This window comes from Bos indicus, chromosome 9, assembly GCF_029378745.1.
Source record: "Bos indicus isolate NIAB-ARS_2022 breed Sahiwal x Tharparkar chromosome 9, NIAB-ARS_B.indTharparkar_mat_pri_1.0, whole genome shotgun sequence".
Classification (NCBI taxonomy): Eukaryota; Metazoa; Chordata; class Mammalia; order Artiodactyla; family Bovidae; genus Bos; species Bos indicus.
This window is the reverse complement of record NC_091768.1, coordinates 73598184-73621060: the sequence shown is the minus strand read 5'-3', so window position 1 is coordinate 73621060 and position 22877 is coordinate 73598184. Positions and strand designations below refer to the sequence as shown.

Here is a 22877-nt window from a genome sequence, read left to right as displayed (position 1 = left end):
CCCACCAGGGTCCTCTGTCCGTGGAATTCTCCAGGCAAGAATACTGGAGTGGGTTGCCATTTCCTTCTCCAACAATATATCTTTATAACTTATTAATTTTACACATAGTTTATACTTCTTCTTAATCCTCTATCTCTTATCTTGCCCTCCCCCCTCTTCCCTCTCTCCACTGATAACCACTATTTTGTTCTCTATATCTGTGAATCTGTTTCCTTTCTTTATATTCACTAGTTTTACATTTTAGACCACATTTAGGGGATATGATACAGTATTTGAATTTCTCTGACTGCCTTATTTATTAAGCATAATATCCTCCATGTCCATCCATGGAAGTTAACTTGTTTATGGCTGGGTAATATTCCATTATACACACAGATCAGATCAGATCAGATCAGTCGCTCAGTCGTGTCCAACTCTTTGCGACCCCATGAATCGCAGCACGCCAGGCCTCCCTGTCCATCAAGAACTCCCGGAGTTCACTGAGACTCATGTCCATCAAGTCAGTGATGCCATCCAGCCATCTCATCACACACACACACATACATATATACCACATCTTCTTTATCCATTCATCTGTTGATGATAGGTATTTGGGTGGCTTCCATACCTTAGCTAGTGTATATAATATTGCAGTAAACACGAGGGTGTGTGTATCTTTTTGAATTAGTGTTTTTGTTTTTTTCAGATATATACTTGAGAGTAGATTTGCTGGATAATATGGTAGTTCTAATTTTAGTTTTCTGAGAAACCTCCATACTGTTTTCCATAGTGGCTGCACCAATTTACATTCCTACCAACTATGTGCTAGAGTTCCCTTTTTTCCATATCCTCACCAACATTTGTCCTTTGTGGTCTTTTTGATGACAGCCATTCTGACAAGTATGAGGTGGTATCAGATTGCAGTTTTGATTTGCATTTCTCTGATGATTGGTGAGATGGAGCATCTTTCCATGTGTCTGTATGTCTTCTTTGGAGAAATTGTCTATTCAGGTCACCTGCCCACTTTTTAAATCAGGTTATTTGTTTTTTTGATATTGAGTTGTATGTGCTGTTTATTTATTATGTATATTATTTATTGGTCATATCATTTCCAAATATTTTTTCCCATTCAGTAGATAATCTTCTCATTTTGTCAGTGGTTTCCTTGGCTATGTAAAACCTTTAAGTTTAATTAGGTTCCATTTATTTATTTTTGCTTTTGCATCCTTTGCCTTAGGAGAAGATGGGGAAAATTTTTTGCTTCAATTAATGTCAAAGAGTGTTCTACCTATGTTTTTTTCCTGGAGTTTTATGATTTCCAGTCTTTAATTTAGGTCTTTCATCTATTTTGAGCTTTTTCTTTTTTTATCTGGTGTGAAGAAATATTCTAACTTCATATTTTTTTACAGTTAGCTGTCCAGTTACCCCAGTATCACTCACTGAAGAGTCTATCTTTACTCCATTGTTTATTCTTGCCTCCTTTGCCAGACCTGCCTGTTGTAGGTCAATTGATCATAAGTGTGTGGGATTTCTTCTGGGCTCTCTATTCTGTTCCATTGATCTATGTCTTTTTGTGCCAGTACCATGCTATTTTGATTATTGCAGCTTTGTAGTATAGTCTGAAATCAGGGTGTATGCTACCTCTAACTTTATAAACATTACTTTGGCTGTTCAGGATCTTTTGTATTTCCATATAAATTTTAGCATTATCTTTTCTAGTTCTGTGAAAACTGTCATGGATATTTTGATGGGGGTTGCTTTAAGTCTGTAGGTTGCTTTTAGCAGTATGGACATTTTAACAGTATTATTAGTTCTTCCAGTCCATCCATAGTATCTTTCCATATCTTTGTATCATCTTCAGTTTTCTTTATCAGTGCTTTATAGTTTATAGAGTGTAGATCTTTTACTTCCTTGGTTAAGTTTATTCCTAGGTATTTTATTCATTGTGATGCAATTTTAAATGTCATTATTTTCATGCTTTCTCTTTCTGATAGTTTGTTGTTGTTGTTGTTGTTTAGTCACCAAGTCATGTCCAGCTCTTCACGACTTCATGCACTGCAGCACACCAGGCATCCCTGTCCCTCACCATCTCCCAGAGTTTGCCCAAGTTCATGTCCTTGAATCAGTGATGCCATCCAGCCATCTCATCCTCTGTCACCTTCTTCTCCTTCTGCCTTCAGTCTTTCCCATCAGGGTCTTTTCCAGTATGTCAGCTGTTCACATCAGGTGGCCAAAGTATTGGAGCTTCAGCTTCAGCATCAGTCCTTCCAAAGAATATTCAGGGTTGATTTCCTTTAAGAGTAATTGGTTTGATCTCCTTACTTTCCAAGGAATCTCAAGAGTCTTCTCTAGCACCACAGTTTGAAAGCAACAGTTCTTCAGTTGATTGTTACAGTATACAAAATCAACAGATTTTGGTATGTTAATCTTATACCCTGCAACTTTACTGAATTCATTTATTAGTTCTAATAGTTTTGGGTGGAGACTTTAGGATTTTCTGTTTATAATATCATGTCATTTGCAAATGGTGACAGTTTTACTTCTTTCCTTCCAATTTGGATGCCTTTTATTTCTTTTCCTTTCTTTTGTTTTTTCTTTTTTGTTTGACTGCTGTACCTAAGACTTCCAATACAATGATAAATAGAAGTATTAAGAGTGGGCATCCTTGTCTTGTTTCTGATTTTAGAGGGAAAGTTTTTAGCTCATCACCATTGAGTATAATGTTAGCTGCAGGTTTATCATAAATGGGCTTTATTATGTTGGCATATGTTCCCTCCCAGGTGGCACAGTGTAAGAATCCATCTGCCAATGCAGCAGACACAAGAGATGCAAGTTCAATCCCTGCATCTCGAAAGATCCCTTGGAGTAGGAAATGGCAACCAACTCCAGTATTCTTGCCTGAAAAATGCCATGGACAGAGAAGCCTGGTGGGCTACAGTCCACGGGGTTGCAAAGAGTCAGACATGACTGAGCAACTGACCATACACACACACACACACACACACACACACACACATACACACACTAATTTTGATGCGAGTTTTTATCGTGAATGATTGTTGAATTTTGTTTTTCTTTTTGCTCTTCTGATTGGATGATTTGCATTGTTCTAGCTTTCAGATCATTTATGCATTCTTCTATGTTACCTTGTCTGCCGTTAATTCTTTCTAGTATGTTTTTCATTTCAGTTATTGTATTCTTTAGTTCTGACTGGTTCTTTTTTATGATTTCTAGTTCTTTGTTAAAATTCTCACTTGTTCATCTATTCTTTCCCAAGTTCAGTTAGTATTCTTATTACTAATAATTTGAACTCTTTTTCTGGTAAATTATCTGTTTCATTAGTTGTTCTTTCAGGGTTTTTTTTTTTTTTTCTTGTTCATTCATTTGAAATAAAAACTACTGTCTTATTTTGCTTAACTTTCTACGTCTGTATGGAATTAGGTGAAACTGTTAACCAGTGCAGTCTTGAAGTCTTGAAGAGGTGTTGTGGTGTGCAAGCATCCTATGAACTGTGTTTGTGCCCACTGGCTTTGATGTTCGACTGGGATCTGAAAGGAGCAAGGGTTGTGCTTTCCCCTAGGGTGTAGTAGCATCTGTCACCTTGGTGGGAAGTGGGGTTAGAGATGCAGGAGCTGAGTCACATGTGAGCATAGGCTTCTCCTTTGCTCAGTGGGCATCACCACCGTATCAAGAGTGGGGATGGGTCCCAAGGTTATGAAACAGAAGCCCTAAGGGGCAGATCTGAGCTTATTATTTCCTTTAAGAACATTCTCCCCACTACTGGCAATGGCACCTTCTCCCCAGAAAAGAGCAGTGCTGGAGCAACAGGAGCCAAAGCAGACATCCACTGGCCCAGGTTTGGACACATGCTGGGATGGTCACAGGACACCAATCAGAGCTCCAGACCACACCTGATCTGCCTTCGCGAGTGTCAGCCATGGCCGCCTGCACCCTGTTCACATGTGTGTCGGGTCCAAGTTGGTTCCATCCCACCCACGAGACCACTGTCCTTAACATGAGCACCTCTGAAAGCTGCACCAGACAAGAGGGGCTGGAGCAGGCATCTGGGGTGGGCTGGGTCAAGCGCTGAGTCAGTTGTGGGAAACCGGCCTGAGCCCTGGGCGGTTTCCGTCGGGTTCCTCTGCCTTTTTCAGGGAGTAAACACACATGCCGGAGAAGGCAGTGGCACCCCACTCCAGTACTCTTGCCTGGAAAACCCCATGGACGGAGGAGCCTGGTAGGCTGCAGTCCATGGGGTCGCTAGGAGTCGGACACGACTGGGCAACTTCACTTTCACTTTTCACTTTCATACATTGGAGAAGGAAATGGCAACCCACTCCAGTGTTCTTGCCTGGAGAATCCCAGGGACGGGGCATCCTGGTGGGCTGCCATCTATGGGGTCGCACAGAGTCGGACATGACTGAAGCGACTTAGCAGCAGCAGCTGCAGCAAACACACATGCGCATACTCTTCTTGAGTGAAGCCTCAACTTCTTACAGTCCTCCTGTGAGTCCCACTGGTTTTCAAACCCCGCTAAGGGGATTCATCTTCCTGATTTTGAACCTTAGAGGTGGGGTGCCCAATATATGGTTCAAATCTCTTACTCCCCAGGGAGGATCTTTGAGTCGCTGACATCCCCCTCCTCTTCTGTGTCCCTTCCTTGGGGCACAGGTTCCAACCTGACTGCTTCTCCTCCCTTCCTCTGCGACTCTGTGTGATCTTTCTTTACAGGCTTGGGTGTAGATGAGTCTTTCCGCCAGTCTCTGGTTTGCTTTCAATGAGAATACTCCACATGTAGATGTTTTTTTGAGGTGTTCGTTGGCAGAGCTGAACCCAGCATCCTTCTACTCTGCCAGCTTGATCTCCTTCTGGCTCAGATATTTTAAACATTAAACTCGAAATAATCATCCTGAATATATATCAATTATGTTTAGTGTTGAATATGCCAGGTACAGTTTGAAGTATGTTTTATATTAATTAACTAGTTGAATCCTCCTATCAGCCAGTGAGCTTCCCCTGTACTGAACTAGGAAATGAAGGCATAGAGTGGGTAAATAACTTGCCCAGTTATCAGATATATCACATATCTGATCATTTCAAGAGCCAGTCTTTCTCTGAATTACAGAATAGGTCCAGAGTCAGAATGTATTATACTAATAAATTGCCCTTGGGAATGTATTTTTTTCCTAATTGTAAAGGAACAAAATCTAATAGAGAATTATAAGAAACTCATATCTCTGAACGGGACAGTGATTTTCCCAGAAAGTTATTATTTTTAATAAACATAGTAGATTTATGAGTAGAGCTATCAATATGTAAAATATAGTACATTCACACATTAATTGTGAAGTTTTCTCTCATTTTTAGGAAGGTGTTGTAATCCATCCAGAGTGAGTGTTTTGATTTTTTGTTGGCTCTTTGTTTTAAATAATTTCGAGAAGTTTTTTCAGTAAAAATTTTAAGCTTGTTTACTCTGCTTATATGGAATATTTTATAATTTTCAAAACCATTGAAAACTTGCTTGCCTACTTAAAGTCTATTAAGAGCCTACAATCCTTTCTCAGACTTCATTTTGAAATATTTTAAAACCACAGAAAGGTGGAAAAAAGTAGGTAAAATGAAACTTGATTTGCATCTTCTGTTTTAAAACCTCATTCATATATATCTGCCAGAAGGAAGGATATTATTTTAAATAACCATAGTTTCATCATCTGGAGAAGGCAATGGCAACCCACTCCAGTACTCTTGCCTGGGAAGCCCCATGGATGGAGGAGCCTGGTGGGCTGCAGTCCATGGGGTCGCTATGAGTCAGACACAACTGACCGACTTCACTTTCACTTTAGACTGTCATGCACTGGAGAAGAAAATGGCAACCCACTCCAGTATTCTTGCCTGGAGAATCCCAGGGACAGGAGCCTGGTGGGCTGCCATCTATGGGGTCACACAGAGTCGGACACAACTGACATGATTTAGCAGCAGTTTCATCATCACATGTAGGAAAATTAGTGTACTATAATATCATTTAATAAGCAGTTCATATTCAGATTTTCCTAATTATTCCTAAGATGTCTTAAGTAATTTTTTAAATTTACTTACCTATTTCATATAGCATCCAGTCCAAATTAGCATTTACATTGGTCATTATTTCATTATAGTCTTATTTAATCTCAGTTCATCTAGAACCTCTTTTTGTTTCTTTGTTTTTCATGATTTTAACTTTTCAAAGAATCTGCCTGAGCCAGTTATCCTGTAGAATGTCCACCATTTTGATTTTGTCTTGATTAAATCCTGGCGATACCTTTTTTGACAAGAAGACTGTGAGTGACATGCCTTCTTACATCATGTCAGGTGGCATGCAATGTCAGGTTGTCCTACTATTGCATTGCTATATTTAGGCTTGGATCTTTTTCTGAATATTTTAATATATCCTGTTAGTCTATGTATCTATTCATGTGTCATCCCCACATTGTTTTAATTACAGAGGCTTTTTATAATATATTTTGATAGTATTTTTTTTTTCAATCATTGCTCTTCCCACCCCCCCAGATTTTTCTAGCTATTCTTGCATGTTCTTCTATATTTTTATTTTGTTTATTCATTTTGGCCTCACAGCTCTGCATGCAGGATCTTAGTTCCTGACCAGGGATCAAACCTGTGTCCCCTGCAGTGGAAGTGCAGAGCCCTAACCACTGGACCATCAGGGAATTCCCTATTCTGTATGAATTTTAGAGTCAACTTGTCTAGTGCTAGGGTAAAAACTTTTTTACTGAAATCACCTTAAATTCATGTGCTGTTACATTGTCCTAGAATAAGGGATGTCTTTCCATTTGTTTAAGACTACATTTATGTATTTTAGAACTGCTTTAATATTTTCTTCATACTGTTTTCTCTGGAGGAGGAAATGGCAACCCATTCCAGTATTCTTGCCTGAAGAATCCCCATGGACGGAGAAGCCTGGTGGCCTACAGTCCATGGGGTCGCAAAGAGTCGGACATGACTGAGCGACTTAACTTTCACTTTTTTGGTATTTATTCTGGTGTTTTCTCTGTTATGATAATCTTGTAAATGGGATATTCTTTTCATTGTATCTTCTAATTGATTGTTTGAATATATAAAGAATGTTGATTTTATATATTAAATTTGATATCGTGCTGACTTTCTGCTTTATTAGTTCTGTTACTGGCTCTGTTTTAGCATTGGTTCTTTTGGACTTTTGGGGTATGAATTGTATCATCTGAGTAACAGTTTTACTTCTTTTCCACTTCTTGAGAAGGGCCTGCAGTTTTCATACGGACATCTTTATATTAAATTTGGCAAGAAAGATCTTTGCCTTTTTAAACTGGTGTATTTAACTGGAATATAATAAATTGTATTTCATTTTCTCCTAGCCATAGATAATCAAAGCATAATTCTCCCTCTGCCCTATGTAGAGATTAATGGCAATTTCCTAATTCAGTTAGGATGATAGTTCTAGCAAAAAAAAAAAACAACTCTTTAGAAGGCTTCGCAGAAGGGAGGGTAGAGGTTCTCCTGTCCTCAGGGTGGTGTCTGGTGCTTGATGGGTTGTCCATGATCATTTGGTGATGATACATAAGATTGCTGGAAATATGTTCTGACTTTAGAATTTGACATTTATTCCTGCCTGCTTTGTTTTTGCAACAAATCCAGTCATATCTTTCCTTCCTTTCCTTTGATCATGGTCCTGACTTGAAGGTTGATAGAGTTTAAGGAAACTAAAGAATATATAATTCTGCTATTGGAATCAGTCAAGTATGAGTGGTATGAAATGTCATGTCCTGATTTTCCACAAAGTAAAATACCTAAAAGCATCTCTCAAGAAGCATAAAATTTCTTTATTATCTTTCTAGGGTATATCAATGTCTGGAAAATCAGGAAAAATTTTAAGCAATCCTTTTCAGTTTTATAGTAGGTTTAGAAACATCACCAAAGGAAGTAGTTAATTAACCTTTTTAAAAGGTTAATTTTTAGAACATTAATTCAAACATTCTGATGACTAATGTACACAATTAATACTGCATTGTAGAATTTTAAGCCAGTGGCATAGCTTAATTCATTCAGTTAACGTTTGAGTTAACTCATGAGGACCTTCTGTGTTTCAAGCGGTTGGACCAGGCCCAATGGATAGAAAAATGAATTAAATCAGATCCTGACCACGGGGTCTAGACAAACACACAAATGGATCTGGAGGGTGTGTGACTTAAATACCTGGGTTTCAGCAGTTGTACTGCTGCTCCTTGTTTTTGTACCCCATCTTCAGATTTGCTTTCTGAAAGCAGCTGTTTCTCCGCTTTAAAATGGGGTTATCTTTGTTGTTTATTAGTTACCTTTGTTAAAATTCTTAATAGTTGTCAAGTTTCATTTTTTTTTTTTTTTTTTTTTTAATTTAAGGGATTCTCTAATTTTCCCATTGTTATCAGTGTCACTACTAGTTGACTTCCCTGGTGGCTCAGATGGTAAAGAATTTGCCTGCAAGGCAGGAGACCTTGATTCAACCCCTGGGTTGAGAAGATCCTCTGGACAAGGAAATGGCTACCCACTCTAGTATTTGGCTGCCCACTCCAGTATTCTTGCCTGAAGAATTCCACGGACAGAGGAGCCTGGAAGGCTACAGTGCATGGGGTCGCAAAGAGTTGCTCAGATGACTAAGCGACTTTTACTTTCACCAGTTGTGTAGGGTTATTTGCTGCTTCCCTGGTAGCTCAGCTAGTGAAGAATCCCCCTGCAATGCAGGAGACCCTGGTTCAATTCCTGGGTCAGAAGATCCCTTGGAGAAGAGAAAGGCTATCCATTCCAGTAATCTGGCCTGGAGAATATCATGGACTGTGTAGTCTACGGGGTTGCAAAGAGTTGGACATGACTGAGCGACTTTCAGTTCAGTTCAGTCACTCAGTGGTGTCCAACTCTTTGTGACCCTGTGGACTGCAGCACGCAGGCCTCTCTGTCTATCACCAACTCCCAGAGTTTACTCAAACTCATGTCCATTGAGTCAGTGATGCCATGCAACCATCTCATCCTCTGTCATCCCCTTCTCCTCCTGCCTTCAGTCTTTCCCAGCATCACGGTCTTTTCAAATGAGTCAATTCTTTGCATCAGGTGGCCAAAGAATTAGATTAGTGTTTCAGTTTCAACATCAGTCCTTCCAGTGAATATTCAGTACTGATTTCCTTTAGGATGGACTGGTTGGATCTCCTTGCAGTCCAAGGGACTCTCAAGAGTCTTCTCCAACACCACAGTTCAAAAGCATCAATTCTTCGGTGCTCAGCTTTCTTTATAGTCAAACTCTCACATCCATACATGACTACTGGAAACACCATAGCCTTGACTAGCGGACCTTTCTTGGCAAAGTAATGTCTCTGCTTTTTGATATGCTGTCTAGGTTGGTCATAACTTTTCTTCCAAGGAGCAAATGTCTTTTAATTTCATGGCTGCAGTCACCATCTGCAGTGATTTTAGAACCCCCCAAAAAATAAAGTCAGCCACTGTTTCCACTGTTTCCCCATCTATTTGCCATGAAGTGATGGGACCAGATGCCATGATCTAAGTTACTGAAACTCCTTACCAGAGTTAGTTTTCTCTGCAGGCACATGACTGTGGACCCAGCTGTACTGCTGGATGTCTGAGCTGTAGCATAACAGTGAAAGGGAATCTGTGCCACTGTTGCTGCTGTACTGAAGCACAGGAGTAAGCTTCTCCTCTCAAGTCTCATCAGTGGTAGATTCAGCCATCTCCCAGTAATTGGCCCTGGAAGCAGTTTCCTCCAGGTGGATGGAGCCCTTGGTATATTTGGCCCCCTTTGAGGACCATTGTGGTCCATAGGATCTGCCAGACCCTAGGTGCACTACCAACATTAAACTGACAAAATAGCTAGTTACCAGAGAAAAAGGGGGCAGCAGAGGATGAGATGGTTCAGTGGCATCACCAACTCAATGGACATGAATTTGAGCAATCTCCAGAAGATAATGAAGGATAGGGAAGCCTGGGGTGCTGCAGTCCGTGGGGTCACAGAGTCAGGCACAACTTAATGACAGAACAACAACAGAGGATTTATAGCTTCTGCTGGCTGAAAGACCTCAGTGAACTCTGGAGATCCCATTTTCTGCCCACATCTTGAGAAGAGGCCTGTTTTCTGTGCACAGGTCTTTGCTCAGCACCAAAGAGGATGCAGTCCTTCCATCCCACCCCCCTGCCTGATCCATGGGCTCTGAGATCCCAGAAAATAAACTTCATCCTCTGAGATATGTCCAGGTTGTACCGTTCCTTGTGCCTGAGTCTCTGTAGGCCTCTGGAAAGGAATTAAACATGATTTCAGATTTTAAAAGCGTTAAACAAAGTGAAAAAGAAGATGCTAGAAGATTAAGTGGAACGATTTTCAAAAAATAAAAATTAAGAAGGTAAAAATAAAATGAGGTGAAGAATTAAATAAAGTTTCCCAGAGCAGAGGAATGATAAGATTCTGCAGATTAAAGGGCTTATCAAGTCCCCAAAAAGATTAATTATAACAAAGACATGCTTAGACACACCCTAGTGAAAGTAGTCTTTCTTCAGGCCTTCAGCTGGCTTGATGAAGCCCAGTCACATTGTGGAGAGCAATGTACTTTATCCAAGGTCTGCTAATTTAAATGTTGATTCCATCCAAGAAATACTTTCACAGAAACATCTGGAATGTATGACCAGATGAAAGTGAAATAAAATATAAATATAGACATTTTAGGTAAAATTTACTTAAAATAGCAAACTATTTGGGATTGTTTTTCCTTAAGCTTATTCCTTTCTGTATATTCTCTGTTGAAAGCTTGAACAAACATGTATGATTTATTTCCAAATGATATAATTTTTGTAGGCAATCTAAATTGAAAACTAAGCTTATGTCTATACATAATCCATTTTAAAATTCTAGTTTTCAACACATTCTTATCCTGAAGTTGAAACTGTAAAATATGCATTTTTTTCTTTGTACTTTTATAAGCTAAGGATGTAGATTTTAGGGGGTTTTGGTTTTTTTATTTTTTACATCACTTTGAAACTACTTTCTAATTGGATAAGAAGTTTAAAATCAGTAATCAGCCGAGGCCAGTTTTATGGCAGTCAGATTATAGTAGTGAAAACACATATGTAAGATGTTGCTAATTGCTGAACCCTGTGGTATGACCACTCTCATTTAAAAGCCAGAGTGTCGTGCCAGACTGTTCTTAGTGGTTGCAGCTAGAGGGGATTGTGAGAATGTGGGGGCTGGAGAGATGAGGATTTCACCATTAGTTCTGTATACTTCAGTGTCATTAAAGTCTGCAGTAAGAGTCAACATTATTTGAATATTTTCAAATATGTTTTACTTGGGTTTTTAAATTGTTTTTTCAAGGCCAGTGTTATCTATAAATAAAAATGTCTTTCCATCAAAATTACTTTAAAGACACAGTTATTAATACATTTAAGACAGAGCTGTTAATTTGCTATCTAGTATTTCTTCAAAGAAGGACACCTGTTTTACTAGACTCTTAAGGTCAGAAATCATAATTTATCCTTTATAATCTTATCTTTTTTATTTTTATATGGTTTTTTAAAAATTGGAACATAATTGGTTTACAATGTCATGTTAGTTTCTGCTATACAACATCTTGAATCAGCCATATGTGTACATATATCCCCTTGCTCCCACCCTCCCATTCTGCCCCTCTAGGTCATCACAGAGCACCGAGCTGAGCTCCCTGTTAGGATTTATCTTTTATCACTGAGTTCCAAATAGCCACTTAAAACTGTAATAAATATTAGTTGAGTGAATAAAGAGAGTATAGTAGTTTATACTTCACTGGCTAACAGTAGATATTAAGAATATTTTTTAAGTGAAACAAATTATTTTTTAAATCATGTTTAAATCACTTTGTTCATTTTGAAGATATTCTTGCAGAAGTGACCAAAAGCGATTTCTTTGTGTTCATCTCACTTATTTATTGTCCTTTAAGAAAAATGAGTTAAAGGCCTACAGATGAGAGTATCTAGTGTTTTGTTTCAGCTAGGAATTGTGCTATTTGCTATTGACAGTACTTTGCAATTCTCACTTCTCACCTGCTCTGCATGACAGCTTTTAGCATTATTTAAACAAACTATTAAACTCCTCACATGTTGGTTTGCTGACTGACAGAGATTGAAAAGTAAATGAGAGCCACACCTGTGTTCATTTCAAACTTGACCTTGACTTTGAACCAGTATCTTTACAGATGAGATGCAGTGTGTTACATCCTTAGAAGATGTTTATTACAAAGGAAGGTAGTAGAGGACAGTGGGAACAAAAAGATAAATCTGTGCATGGTAAAATGATTTTGCTCAAGGTTAGCAGTCTATATTGTCATTTTAAAGGAGAGAATGAAGGGAACTTTTTTCTTCAAGTACCTCTGTGGTGATTGAATAAATAGCTGACTATCATAGTAGGAAGTCAGATGATCAAAGGGAAATTTGAATAGATTTATTTATTCTTTTTGAGAAAATAAGAAAGTGATTCTTTTCATAGACTTTTCATATTTCTCTATGAAAACTTGATGACCTCAAGACAGAAGCAAAACTTTGATCTAAGAAATGCAGCAGAGGAAGATAATGGTATAATTTTTGAGCTGAGATCAGAGTAAGGACACATCTTGTGCTCTTGCTGTGTGACAGCTGAATGGGGAAGTTGGCTTTGCTCACTTTAAGTCAGGTCTCTTAGTTAACTAAACTCTCCAGCTGTTTCTGACCAGAGAATTCATGATGCCACTTTAAAGGATTCTGCCATCCAAATGAGGTTTTTTTCCTTGTAAGCTGTAGGAGTTATGTCTTGCTGACACAAATGTTTTTAAAATAAAATGTTTAGGTATAATAAGCAAATATTCACAGTCTTTTCATTTCACAGGGATTATGAGCATAGAAAGAAAGCCTTGTAACCACCATGTAGATACAGCACCAACGGTAAGGCAGTCTGTTTCTACATTGCTAAAACTGTTAAGAAGGCACAAAATGATACTGGTTGTAGTGACACAAAATGTCATTGTAGAAAACTCTTATAACCTACCTTTTGCCAAGAGTTATATCTCTTTAAAAATTAACCTTAATGAAGAAACACTACCAATTTTTGCTAAGATACAGGAAAGTAAGATGCTCTATCCATTTTATAAGTACTTATTTCTATTAGTGTTATGAATAGAATGGTTTTTAATTTAAGAAGCTTTATACTTTTGGTAAAGTACTTAACATCTTTATGCAAATTGATTTACAACCTTGTGAAAATGAGCGTTATTTTGTGCACTAGCATCATGATTTTTAGAGTGAATGTTTTGTAATAATGAAAGTAGGCCATTATGCTTCATTTCTCTTATAGATTACTATGCTTTATTACTATAGAAGTGAAATCTAATCTTTTACCCCTCTTCTATTATGACCAGACAACTAGACGTTTAATAATTATGGTGTCTATTTACTATATTAAAAATAATTATAGAAGATAGTATTGAAGGAAGACAATTAAATTTCCCTTTTAATCTCTGTACATAGTATTTGTATGTATGAAATATACTTCAGTTGCTGGTTCCCCACTTCAAAGATTCATATAAAATAGGCTAGAGTATATCTCTTACTAAACATATTATTGTTTCTTATCCTTTCTATATAATAAATCTTTCAAGTACTCCATACAATTCAGCATTTCCTATTGTGAGGAAAGCTTCAGTAAAATACCATTTTTAAGAAAATAAGAAAGTATTAAGCTGTATTTGAATTTTATTGATAATCAATATTTTTCTCACAGACAAATTGATTCCATTTTCTGTTTGTAATAAATCCATATAATTGATTCAGCATGTTTGGTAACTTAATGTGCGGGGCTTCAGAAAAGACTGGTGTTTGAGGAATTAATCATCAGCATAATCATGAAAAGTACATGAGCATAGTGTACTTATCCTTTAGTGAGTATGCTAAAAGAGTAGCCATTATATTATGTAAATTTTATTCATTAATATTAAAAATAGAAGGCTATAGCAGCAAAGTACTCAAAACCCCCTTCTCCAGTAGGAGCAAGGAAATGGGTTGAGAAGGGCTCACAGTAGGCAAAAAAAGATGGTGGCAGCAAGAACTAGAGTCACCAAATCATTGTATCAAATAATGCTACTTTTGCCCTTTGCATTTAAAATATTGGGAATAAGAAAATGGTGTTTTAGCCATATTTCTAGATACATCATCAGTCTGAGATGAGAGGTGCTGACACCACAGCTGATTCTACCAAACTGAAGACCATTTAATAAAACTAGACCCAGAGTATACTGGTCTGTATGGGATGAACAATGAGGAATGAACATTGTGAAAGTAGCCAGTACCTACTGTGATGCTGGCATATTTAGGACATGGTCTGTTGTTTGAACTTAAAGATTAAAATGGGTCATGGACTTAAAAAAAAAAGGAAGGCTAGTAATTATAGAAAATTACTATTTTAAGCTATTTGAATAATCTACTCATTTGGTTATATACTTTTGAAATTTATTTTATTCCTGTAGGCTGTTCTGCAGCACCTTGCTTACATTTCTGGGTGTTTTGTACATTTTGGAACTCAGAAAAGTGCAACCTGGAAGGTGTTTTTGTCTCACCCTGTAGGCCGATGGCAGATTCCCATGTTAATTAAATGATAATAGAACCAAATACTCATGAAATCCTGAGAAATAATGATAGTACCATTTGCAGTAACGCCCTAATCTCAAAATGACACCAGTGAATTAGGAACAAAATCGAATGCATAATGGTTTAGATATTGTTGGTCTTTGGTTATGTTCACCCAGTTGGATTATTAAATGGTGGCTCCTAATATATTAATAATATATATATTCTGTGTAGTCAATAAGTTTGAAAATACTTCGTTTATACACTCTCCAAACACTCATTAATTCTCCAGGTTCGATTTGAGCCAGTCTTCCTTTCTGACATCTCTTTCTGAGCTCTTCTCCTTCTGTCTCTCTTTGGCAAATTAAGCTTTCTCCTCTTGCCCTCAGTTCCGCAGCTTGCTGCCTTACCAAAGTTACCCTTGGCCCTTTCTCCATAACTGCTAAACAGAATCACAACTCTGTTCATTACCCAGTCTCTTCTGGGCCCAAGGGTAGGTAAAGTCTAATTTTCATAGAAATATAATTTTACCTAATTTCCATCCTTTGTATCAGTGTGCCATTATTTTCCCTAAAGAGTTTAAGAGAAGAAAATATTTAGAGATAAAAGAAATAAGAAAAAGTCTGTCTAAAAATTTAACAAAACGTGATACATATAAGTTAAAACTTTTTAGCCAGTACTGGCTGAAAAGGAGAGATACTCCTTGTGCCTGGGGGAAAAAGTAAAGGGGGAGTGGGCTAGGATTTCAGAATGGCTGAGGCTCTGAATGACCCTTGGTCTCATATCTAGCCACCCGTTTCTAGCCAACCTCTCTACATTTTCTCTTCATCCAAGTACTACCATGAAATGGCTGGGATCTAAGAGGGTGCTAGATGCTAGGTATGACTATTCAGCAGGGGAAGGAAACAAGACTTTCTCAGGCCTCCATGAAGGAGAAAAATGTTTCTTAATGTTTCAAGTTGGAATGAACCTTTCTGTAAATATATGGTTACAGAGAACCTGTAACCAGGTTGATCCTGTAGCCTTATAGTGGGATGCACTATAAGTGGGATGCACCTATATTAAGTGAATATAGATTAGCCTAAGAATAAAACCCCTTTTGTCCCTTGGTTCTATATTCTTTCTCAATTTACTCGTTTCCTTTTTTCCACTTATTACATGAATTTTAATTTACTTAGATTTTTTTTTCTTTTTGACACGCATAATACCGTATCTGTGTTTGCAGGTGTCTTTGATACAAAGTAAAACAGAATGTCCCCTAATGGCATGACCTTGTCCACCAAGAAGAATCAAACCTCTCTTCTTCACTGACTATAATCACTACATTTTTTTTTTTTTGCATTCACAGTTCTGCATTTTTTTCATATCCAGGAGTATATTTTCAAGTTATTTTTTTTTCAAGAAATATAAATTGGAAGTTATATTACCTCAATCTGCATATTTTAAAATATCTCTCATTTGTCTTTGCACAAGACAGCTTGCCAGGGGTTTTAGTCCTTTTCCCTTCAAAACACTTGGAAACTGATCATCTTAAGATGCCTTCTGTCATTTAGTAGCTTAGGAGAGACAGTAAATAATAGTTATCCCTTTGTATAGGTAGTCTGTTTTGCCTGTTCACATACTACAGATTTTCTTGTATTTTCTTTATACTGAATATCTTAGCTCAGATTTGATGCATAAACATGTGGCTTTCTTTTCACTGATTTGTGGCCTGAATGGTATTCACTCAGGTATGTTACTATTATAGGAAAAGCAAATAAGACATGATACAATCATAATATTAAGATTGTTGTTGTTGTTTAGTCGCCAAGTCATGTCCAACTCTTTTGCAACCCCGTGGACTGGAGCCCTGTTAGATTCCTCTGTCCATGGGCTTTCCTAGGCAAGAATACTGGAATGGGTTACCATTCCCTTCTCCACATCTTCCCGATCCCAGCTCAAACCCGAGCCTCCTGCATTGGCAGGCAGATTCTTTACTACCTAGCCACCTGGGAAACCCTAATATTAGTTTATGTGGAAATAATTAGATCATGCCACTTTAAGAGCTAGTTGCTGCACCTGCTTGTAGCCTATAGCAAGTTAAGGATAATATCAAACTCAGATTAATCAGAGGTCATTGTCCGAACCCTGAAAGGCAGGTGTAAAAGTTAGTTAATAGTTAAATCAGCATAGGCTTGAGTCCCATAGTTACTTTAAATAAAGGACTTATTTGCAAACCAAAGAGAAATAGCAACTAGCTTAAAGAAGTCTTCCACCCACATGTTTGGTCTTTTCTTATTGTAAGTTATTACACAAGAAACATGGTTAAAACCTACCTGCCCCTTAATGTACAGTCATATGCACAGCAATTCCCATAGCTTTTCCTATTTTCTGGTGGAATTAAAACATGGTAAACCATGTTGAACATATAAAGAATTTGTAGTGATTTGAGGAAAACTGTTTTTGAATCTCTTCCAGTGAAAACAGGTAAGATAAAATTCAAATAACATCAGTATGGCCTATTGTAGTCAATCATTTTTGTAAAGTTTCTACTGAGAAGTGAAAGTGTTAGTCTAGTCATTCAGTGGTGTCCAACTCTTTGCGACCCCATGGACTGTAGCCCGCCAGGCTTCTCTGTCCATGAGATTCTCCAGGCAAGAATACTGGAGGATCTTCTCCAGGTGATCTTCCCTACCTAGGGATCAAGCCCAGGTCTCATGCATTGCAGGCAGATTCTTTACTGTCTGAGCCACCAGGGAAGCCCAAAACTTCTGTTTATACATTCCAAACATGTAATGCTAATACTATTTCTTTTTTTAAATTTTATTCAGTGATCTCACAACCTCCATTAATGAGAACCACTTTTCTTTTAACAGAGGGATTTTTTTGTCCGTTTACAAAATTACAGCTTATGTTTTCGTAGAAGTCTGCACATCTACCATGAGTTGAAACAAACTCCAGGCTGTCTCATAAGAATTATACCAGTTATAGAACACTTTTGCCATCTAAGTGTTGCATAAATTATTAAGAATTAAAATATCGTAGCTTGACTGGAAATTTAAATGTTGATTCGTTTTTCTTCATTGTTGTAAGACCAATGTAACAAGCTATTGGTTTATTCCGCAGTTAAACTCCCTCTAGGTTTTCTAAAGGTTTGATTGATAAACTTTTGTTACATGATTTTTCATCAGTGGTTAACTTTACTGTGTTTTAGAGTATTTTCCTATTCTGAAAATATACCTGAGATATTTGCAGTGTTGCTTGCCCTTAACAGTACACTTGTTGATAAATATACATGCAAATTAAACTTTTTTCTGAGCCTCTTTTGCATTATATGATTATGGTTTATATGATATTAACTCTACAACATTTTGAGTTGTTTTTGTTGTTAGATTATTATCATTGTTTATCTCACTCTGGGTTCACAAGATTGCTACATATTGCATTATCACATATTAGCTTAATATACTTTATACATATGTTTACATAAAATATGCCTTTCACATTTTAACATACTGTTAGAGGCAGCTTGTTTATAGATAAATATATGAGTTCAAATGAAATGTCTTTGATCCAAAGAAGCACTTTATTTTCTCTAATCTATAGAATTTTCCAGGAATTCATAGTATGTAAACTACGGTGAATGTGCCCCTATAAAACTCATAAAACAGAGCCTATGGCCAATCTCTTCCTGAAGGTAATTGCAGGGTGGAGAGGGAACTGATAAACTGTAAGCTTTTATAACTTAAGTCATAAAAGAATCTGTTTTCACTTATCAATAAAGTAGCAATTCAGAGCAATTCTATTGAAATTCAAGTGTAAGTCCAAAATAGGTTTCTTTAAAGACCACTTGTGAGTTGTCTATAACATTTTTCTTAAGTATCTGCATGTTTTTTTCCAGACATTGTAAATTATGAAGCTTATGTTGATTTTTCCCATTAGCATACTTTACTGACATCTGTTTTTATCAGATCTTTCCCCAAATCTTTTTTGACTTTGCTAAATTCCTCTACCTGACAAAGTTTTAAAATTCTGAAAGTGTCGTATTCCTGGAGAATTGTCACACAACAGTGGCATAATAGGAATTTATTTTCTAAACTATCAACAAACATTATGTATACAGTACCCATAGAACAGTACAATACCAAGTGCTGGGTAGTTGTGAGAGTTGTATGAGGAAAGTAGCAATATAGGAAAGTATAAACATGTTTTGTGTCTCTCAGTAGCTCTTGGTCTCATTTGAAAGTGAAGTGAGATGAAAGTGTTAGTTGCTCAGTCATGTCCAACTCTGCAGTTCCAAGGACTGTAGCCTACCAGGCTCCTCTGTCCATGGAATTCTCCAGGCAAGAATACTGGAATGGGTATCCATTCCCTTCTCTAGGGGATCTTCCCAACCCAGGGATTGAACTTGAGCCTCCTGCACTGCAGGCAAATTCTTTACTGTCTGAGCAACCAGGAAGGCCTGTAAACAGTTAAACCTCAACACATGAACTGAATATAAGTTCAGAGCAATGAGTACAGATGTTATGTCACCAGGCAGCTTGTACTCAAGTATAGGAATATGGGATGGGATCTGAGTGCCATAGGAATTTCCAGGGCTCAAGTAGTTTGGGAAGGCAATTTAGAGTAGGAAGGTGCTTAACTGAATCATAAAGGAAATATGGGATTTTTAAAAGGAGTAGGATATTCTAGACTGGAGTAACAGTGTGACTGAAGATAGTAAGGAAAGGAAAGTACACAAAGTTTATAGATGGAGACAGTTGGCATGAAGCAGAGCTTTTCAGAACATGAGATAGATTAAGAAAAGGTAATTGGGGCATAATTTATCAAGATCATTGCATATTAGATAAAGAATTGAGACTTTATCAGTATAAGCAACAGTAAGGCATTTGAGGGTGAGAATAATATGATCAAGGGGTGATGTTTTTTTAAAAAATTAAAATAAAAGCACACATGAAATTGCAGGTAGTGGAGACCAGAAGAAAGTAGGTGCTCTGTGAAGCTATTATAATCCACTTTCCATGGTGTTAAGAATCTGAATAAGGAAGGAACAGTGGAAATGGAAATAGAAGTATGCTTACGAGAAATATTTGGAAACTAGAGTCAGTATTGGAAACTCAAAAGAAAAAAGGTAACATAGGAGACAGACACAGGTTACTGAGAGAATGATGGCTGTTAACAGATTTTTTTAAAATAGGGATACAGGATGATGTTTAGAGAAGAATAGATTCTGTATTAGACGTGTTAAATTTCACATAACCACAGGCCATGTACAAGTAGAAATGTTCAGTAGAGAACTGAGAATATAGGCTTGGACCTCAGAAAAGAGGATGAATTTGAAGATCTGCATTTGTTCTGCTTGAGAGAGCCGCACTGCACAGCTCTGGACTCCAGAAGGGAGCTCCAATGGTGAGAGGGCCCAGGCCTCAGTTGTGGGAATCCCACGCATCATCATGGATGGGGACAAGCAGACCCTTCACAACAGGTGTCCAAAGGCCTCGTCCTGGAAGGAGGCAGATATCCAGTCTTTAGAGAAAGCTTGGCCAGAAACCAGACTGTTTCTACTCATCTCCTAAGTTTGTGCTCCACAGAGTTATCTATCCAAGGCATTGGTGGTGTTGTTTAGTTGAGAAATTGTGTCCAACTCTTTGTAACCCCATGGACTGTAGTCTGCCAGGCCCCCCGTCCATGGGATTGTCCAGGCAAGAATATTGGAACGGGTTGCCATTTCCTTCTCCAGGGCTTCTTCCCGACCCAGGGATCCAACCCACGTCTCCCGCATTGGCAGGCAGATTCTTTACCACTGAGCCATCAGAGAAGCCCATATCCAAGCATAAACATCATATGTTAAAGGTCTTGGGGTGCACCCTATCTCCTACCAGTTGAAGGCCAAGCTATGTAGCATGTGATTTGAAGCCTTTTGCTACCTTTTTAGACTTACTTCCAGCTTTTCCCCCATGTTCACGCTGGCTGCTCTGAGCTACTTTTAGTTCTCTAAACATGTCCAGGTCTCTCGCAGTGAGGAGTAATTTTAGAAGAGGGCTTAAGAACACTGAGTCCAGACCAGATGTCCTGGCTTAAAGTCCTGCTTTGGCCACTTTTACTCCATGTGACTTCAGACAAGATTCTTTATCTCTTTATCTGCAAATGAGGGTAATACCTACTTCAAGGATCGTTGTGAGGAATGAATGAGTTGAGATACATTCCACTCAATATGTTTCTGTATAACGGATATTGAATATTATTTCATCACAGGAGATGGCCAGATAATAAGAACAAGACCATGTCCCAACCCTAAGGTCAAGAATCCAAGGGAGGACCCCAGAGTCCCAGCTAGAGCATGGAAACCAAGAGCCAGGAAATCTGATAAATGTTGCCTCAAAGGCCTGCCTGTGTCTTGATCAACCTCCTTTCTTTTTCTCTTTTCATATGTATGTATTTATTGCGTATTGTGGCTTTTTCTGGGAGTTAATGCAGAAATCCAGTTACACCAGGACAGATCAGATCAGATCAGATCACACCAGGACAACAAACATATAAACTAGGACTGTCTTGGGCAATCCTAAATGTGTGAGCACCTTATCCATCCATTCTGTAAGTCATAGCAGCCAGAGTGAACTTTCTAAAATGAGAGTCAGAATGGATTATCCTTCTCCTTTTTAACACTCCTCAATAACTTCCTCTTACATGTACAGTTAAACCCCAGATCCTTTCCTGGGGCTTACAGGGCCTTGCATGATTTGGTCTCTGCCTACCTCTTCAGCATCAACTTATGACATTCTCTGCTCTGAGTTTCTGGAACACAGCCAGCCTTTCTCACACTCACCTATCAGCCTTGAACATTTGGCCTCTCTGCCAGGAATATACACACCCTTTGGCATAATGGGCTTTTTCTTTAGATCCCAGTAAATGTCAGGCGTTCAGAGGATCTTCCTTCATCACTCTATCTGAAGTAGATATTCCCCACTTAGTCTTTTTTATTGCACTTTTTTTCCCTTCTTAATGTTTATCTCAATTTGTAATTTTTTGTTCAGTTATTTTCATACTTATCTTTTTGTCTTCCTCAGTCAAATGGATGTAAGTTTCCTGAAAATAGGGGCCATGTCTGCTTTCATCACCGTTTCTTATAGATTGTCAGCATATACAGTTTAAATGAATAAAGACTGAAACTATAGAAATAAGCGCAAAGAGCTAGCTTAGACCTCAGGGATGTCCATATTCAGAAGGTTGGAAAAAGCCCCATGGAAGACAGAGAAGAGAGACATAGAAAGTCAGGAATTGTGTAGCATCTCAGAAGCCAGGGGAGTCTAAATAGAGGGTGTTTTTGTGCTGTCATGGGTAGTCAGAAATGTTTGGGAGATTGGGAGCAGAATGGAAGCATGATGAACTGGAAGCAGTTTAGGAAACCTGTCTTGAGAGGAGGATGGAAAATGCAATAGCAGTTAACATAGCCTTGTGTGTATATTGTTGACTTACACAAAAGAAAGTAATGTTGTGTCAAAGGGCTGCCATGAAAGAAACCCATATAGAACAATGAAGTAAATGTTTCTTTTTCCACATTCTTCAAAAATGAAAAGTTAAGTTTTTGTATTTATGCAACATTATTACTTTCAAAACGTTTCTCAGAGGAAGGGAAAAATCCAGGAACCTCAATGGAGAGAAAGATGCAGACTGTATTTTAGCATTTGACAAAGGAGCAGCGTAAGGGCAGCTGTAGCAAGATTCCTTTGTTGTTTTTGTTCAGTCACTAAGTCATGTCCAACCCCATGGACTGCAGCACACCAGACGTCCCTGTCCTTCAGTATCTTCTGGAGTTTGCTTAAACTCATGTCCACTGAGTTGGGTGATGCCTTACTAAGTACTTAAAACTTTTCTAGTTGGTAAAATGAGGATGTTTGAAGAAGCTGATCTTTTAGGTATACTTTTGGGTCTTTTTTATCTGCTCTTACTATTCCAAGAAAACATATTAAAGAAGAAAAACTAAACAAATTTCTGATAGTCATCACTTGAATAATCACTGATCATTTCTCTCATTCTTTCTGTTCTCAGGACTCAGAATCACCCGTTTACTATATATCTATAATATATAGAGAGAGCTCACTTGTGTCTACTGAATTGACTGACAAATGCCCATCACCACCATTGCTACTAGAAATTTCATGCTGCTTAATTAATGGACATGGGTTAGTTGTCTTTAGTAGATCAAAAACCTAAGTCCTTTCAATACCAACCAAATCTCTGCACTTTCGTAAGCCCAGTGCTTGGTGAAATGATGCCAAGCAGTAGAA

At 38.0% G+C, this 22877-nt stretch overlaps 1 protein-coding gene and 1 non-coding gene across 20 annotated transcripts in view; one reads left to right on the top strand and one right to left on the bottom strand.

Moving 5' to 3' along the window:
- AHI1 (Abelson helper integration site 1) overlaps positions 1-22877 on the top strand; it is a 224636-nt gene that overhangs the window by 132298 nt on the left and 69461 nt on the right. For 13 of the 19 annotated variants that reach the window (XR_011568502.1, XR_011568503.1, XR_011568504.1 and 10 more), the window contains 2 exons: positions 6875-7003; positions 12878-12933. The exons of 1 other annotated variant lie outside the window; for it this stretch is intronic. Coding sequence is in view for 13 of the 18 variants with exons in the window: in XM_070796218.1 (XP_070652319.1) it covers positions 6875-7003; positions 12878-12933 (185 nt within the window). In the remaining 5 variants the exon portion in view is untranslated. The remainder of the gene's footprint in view (positions 1-6874; positions 7004-12877; positions 12934-22877) is intronic. 5 more of the 19 variants (XR_011568506.1, XM_070796224.1, XM_070796221.1 and 2 more) reach the window with 1 other exon arrangement.
- Positions 6611-6683, bottom strand: TRNAG-UCC (transfer RNA glycine (anticodon UCC)). The gene has a single exon. It is a non-coding gene; the product is annotated as a tRNA-Gly (tRNA).